The sequence below is a fragment of the Rhinopithecus roxellana genome, chromosome 8 (assembly GCF_007565055.1).
Source record: "Rhinopithecus roxellana isolate Shanxi Qingling chromosome 8, ASM756505v1, whole genome shotgun sequence".
NCBI classification, from domain to species: Eukaryota; Metazoa; Chordata; class Mammalia; order Primates; family Cercopithecidae; genus Rhinopithecus; species Rhinopithecus roxellana.
The window spans coordinates 6,034,163-6,037,248 of NC_044556.1; the positions used below are offsets into that span (position 1 = coordinate 6,034,163).

At 45.6% G+C, this 3,086-nt stretch overlaps 1 protein-coding gene across 1 annotated transcript; it reads left to right on the plus strand.

Moving 5' to 3' along the window:
• Nucleotides 1–2,065: 2,065 nt before the first annotated feature.
• LOC104682284 (olfactory receptor 7D4-like) lies at nucleotides 2,066–3,086 on the plus strand. The gene has a single exon (XM_010388856.2). It carries the CDS (start codon nucleotides 2,094–2,096, stop codon nucleotides 3,084–3,086), a length of 993 nt encoding a protein of 330 aa, XP_010387158.1. The 5' UTR covers nucleotides 2,066–2,093.

Sequence of the window (3,086 nt, forward strand, 5' to 3'; positions counted from 1 at the left end):
AAACCCAAAATAACAAAAGTTCAAATGTATGAAATAGCCATAGTATGACACACAAATCATAGTAGAAAAATGACATGCATCATCTTATTTAATTTCACTCTTCAATCCTCCCACATAGGGAATATTTACTACTCCTACTATGGAGGTGAGGTAGCTGCAGCTAAGAGAGTTCGAATAACTTTCTCAGTGTTATACAATAGTAAGTTGGTGGATTGATATGGTTTGACTGTGTCCCTATGCAGTGAACCAGAGGCAGGTTACAGAAGAAATGTGAAATTTCAGTGCCTATAGAGAAGGCCAACCTCTTCATCAGAAGAATGTGAATCAGGGAGACCAAGAAAATGATAAACCTAGATGCCAGAACCCGGAGGCCAGAGGCAGGAGTTCATGATGACTGTGGGGTGCACGGGGTGGTAGATCTCATCTTGAATTCCCATGTGTGATGGGAGGGACCCAGTGGGAGGTAATTGAATCATGGGGGCAGATCTTTCCCATGCTGTTATCGTGATAGTGAATAAGTCTCATGAGATCTGATGGTCCTATAAGGGGGAATTTCCCCACACAAGCTCTCTTTGCCTGCCACCATCCATGTAAGATGTGACTTGCTCCTCCTTGCCTTCCACCATGATTATGAGGCTTCCCCAGCCACGTGGAACTGTAAGTCCATTAAACATCTTTCTGTTGTAAACTGCCTAGTCTCAGGTACATCTTCATCAGCAGAGTGAAAATGGACTCATGCATGGATCAAAATTTTATTCCAAAAAGTCCAATTTCAGAAAACATTTTCCAAATCACAACTCTATGCTGTACCTTGAAAGAGTTATATATCTAATTATCATAAAAGGAAAAGATTAATAAGATTAATAGTAATAGTAGCAGTAATGACAGCTATCATTTATTGATATTCTTACTGCACATATGGCATTTTTAAACCTCAATAAGAGCCGGGCGCGGTGGCTCAAGCCTGTAATCCCAGCACTTTGGGAGGCCGAGACGGGCAGATCACGAGGTCAGGAGATCGAGACCATCCTGGCTAACACAGTGAAACCCCATCTCTACTAAAAAATACAAAAAACTAGCTGGGCGAGGTGGCGGGTGCCTGTAGTCCCAGCTACTCGGGAGGCTGAGGCAGGAGAATGGCATAAACCCGGGAGGCAGAGCTTGCAGTGAGCTGAGATCCGGCCACTGCACTCCAGCACTCCAGCCTGGGCGACAGAGCGAGACTCCGTCACAAAAAAAAAAAAAAAAAAAAAAAAAAAAAAAAAAAAAAAAAAACACCTCAATAAGAAAGTAGTATCAGTAATTTAATTTTAAGGAAGTAAGAAAGCACTGAGAGTTAACTGTCACATAACTTCCAAGCACTGGGTGACAGAATACTGTTTGGGTTGAAAATCCACATCTTAATAACTACTGTACATCTATTAGAATGAAGGAAGCATGGGGATTATCAAGGAAAAGACATGACATACTTTTAGTTATTTTGGAAGATTCACACCAAAGAAGAAATTAGTTTAAGTTCATAGATACAAATGGGGGAATTAAAACTGGTGAATAAATGAAAAAAAGAGTTTTTTGTTTGTTTGTTTGTTTGTTTTTGAGATGGAGTCTCACTCTGTCACCAAGCTGGAGTGCAGTGCCATGATCTTGGCTCACTGCAACCTCCGCCTCCTGGGTTCAAGTGATTCTCCTGCCTCAGCCTCCTGAGTAGCTGGGACTACAGGCGTACGCCACCACGCCCAGCTAATTTTTGTATTTTTAGTAGAGACAGCGATTCACCATACTGGCCAGGATGGTCTCGATCTCTTGACCTCGTGGTCTGCCCACCTTGTCCTCCCAAAGTGCTGGGATTACAGGTGTGGGCCACTGCGCCCGGGCAGAGAGAGAGATTTCTAAAAATTAGAGAACGGCTGGATAACTCTTTACAAATAGAATAAAAATAGATACCACTTCCTGAGAGATTGTCTTTGGAAGGACTCCAGGAAGGGTGACAAATGTTCATCAGAAGGTGATATTGTAAAGTGATAACAAGCTGAGCTGCCACTTGTTCATTAAACGTTGCTTTTTCCTCCTTCCCCAGCAGATACACCAGGTACATGGAAGCAGAAAACCATACAGAATTATCAGAATTTCTCCTCCTGGGACTCTCAGGTGCTCTTGAACTGCAGCCCGTCCTCTTTGGGCTGTTCCCGTCCATGTACCTGGTCACGATGCTGGGGAACCTGCTCATCATCCTGGCCGTCAGCTCTGACTCCCACCTCCACACCCCCATGTACTTCTTCCTCTCCAACCTGTCCTTTGTTGACATCTGTTTCATCTCCACCACAGTCCCCAAGATGCTGATGAACATCCAGGCATGGAGCAAAGACATCTCCTACGTGGGGTGCCTCACTCAGGTGTATTTTTTAATGATGTTTGCTGGAATGGATAATTTCCCACTGACCGTGATGGCCTATGACCGGTTTGTGGCCATCTGCCACCCCCTGTACTACATGATCATCATGAACCCCCGCCTCTGTGGCCTCCTGGTTCTGGCATCTTGGTTCATCACTTTCTTGGTCTCCCTGATTCATATTCTACTGATGAAGAGGTTGGCCTTCTCCACGGGCACTGAGATTCCACATTTCTTCTGTGAACTGGCTCAGGTCCTCAAGGTGGCCCGCTCTAACACCCTCCTCAATAACATCATCTTGTATGTGGCCACGGCACTGCTGGGTGTGTTTCCTGTAGCTGGGATCCTCTTCTCCTACTCTCAGATTGTCCCCTCCTTAATGAGGATGTCCTCCACCGAGGGCAAGTACAAAGCCTTTTCCACCTGTGGGTCTCACCTCTGTGTGGTCTCCTTGTTCTATGGAACAGGACTTGGGGTCTATCTCAGTTCTGCTGTGACCCATTCTTCCCAGAGCAGCTCCATGGCCTCAGTGATGTACACCATGGTCACCCCCATGCTGAACCCCTTCATCTACAGCCTGAGGAACAAGGATGTGAAGGGGGCCCTGGGGAAACTCCTCAGCAGGGCAGCCTCTTGTCTCTTATGGGGCACAACCTCAGAACTAAGAGGATGCTATAGGTGCCTTAAGCAAATGTGA

Bases quoted from the DNA above. Each gene is read 5' to 3' on its own strand.
- LOC104682284 (XM_010388856.2), top strand. From the start codon at position 2,094: ATGGAAGCAGAAAACCATACAGAATTATCAGAATTTCTCCTCCTGGGA.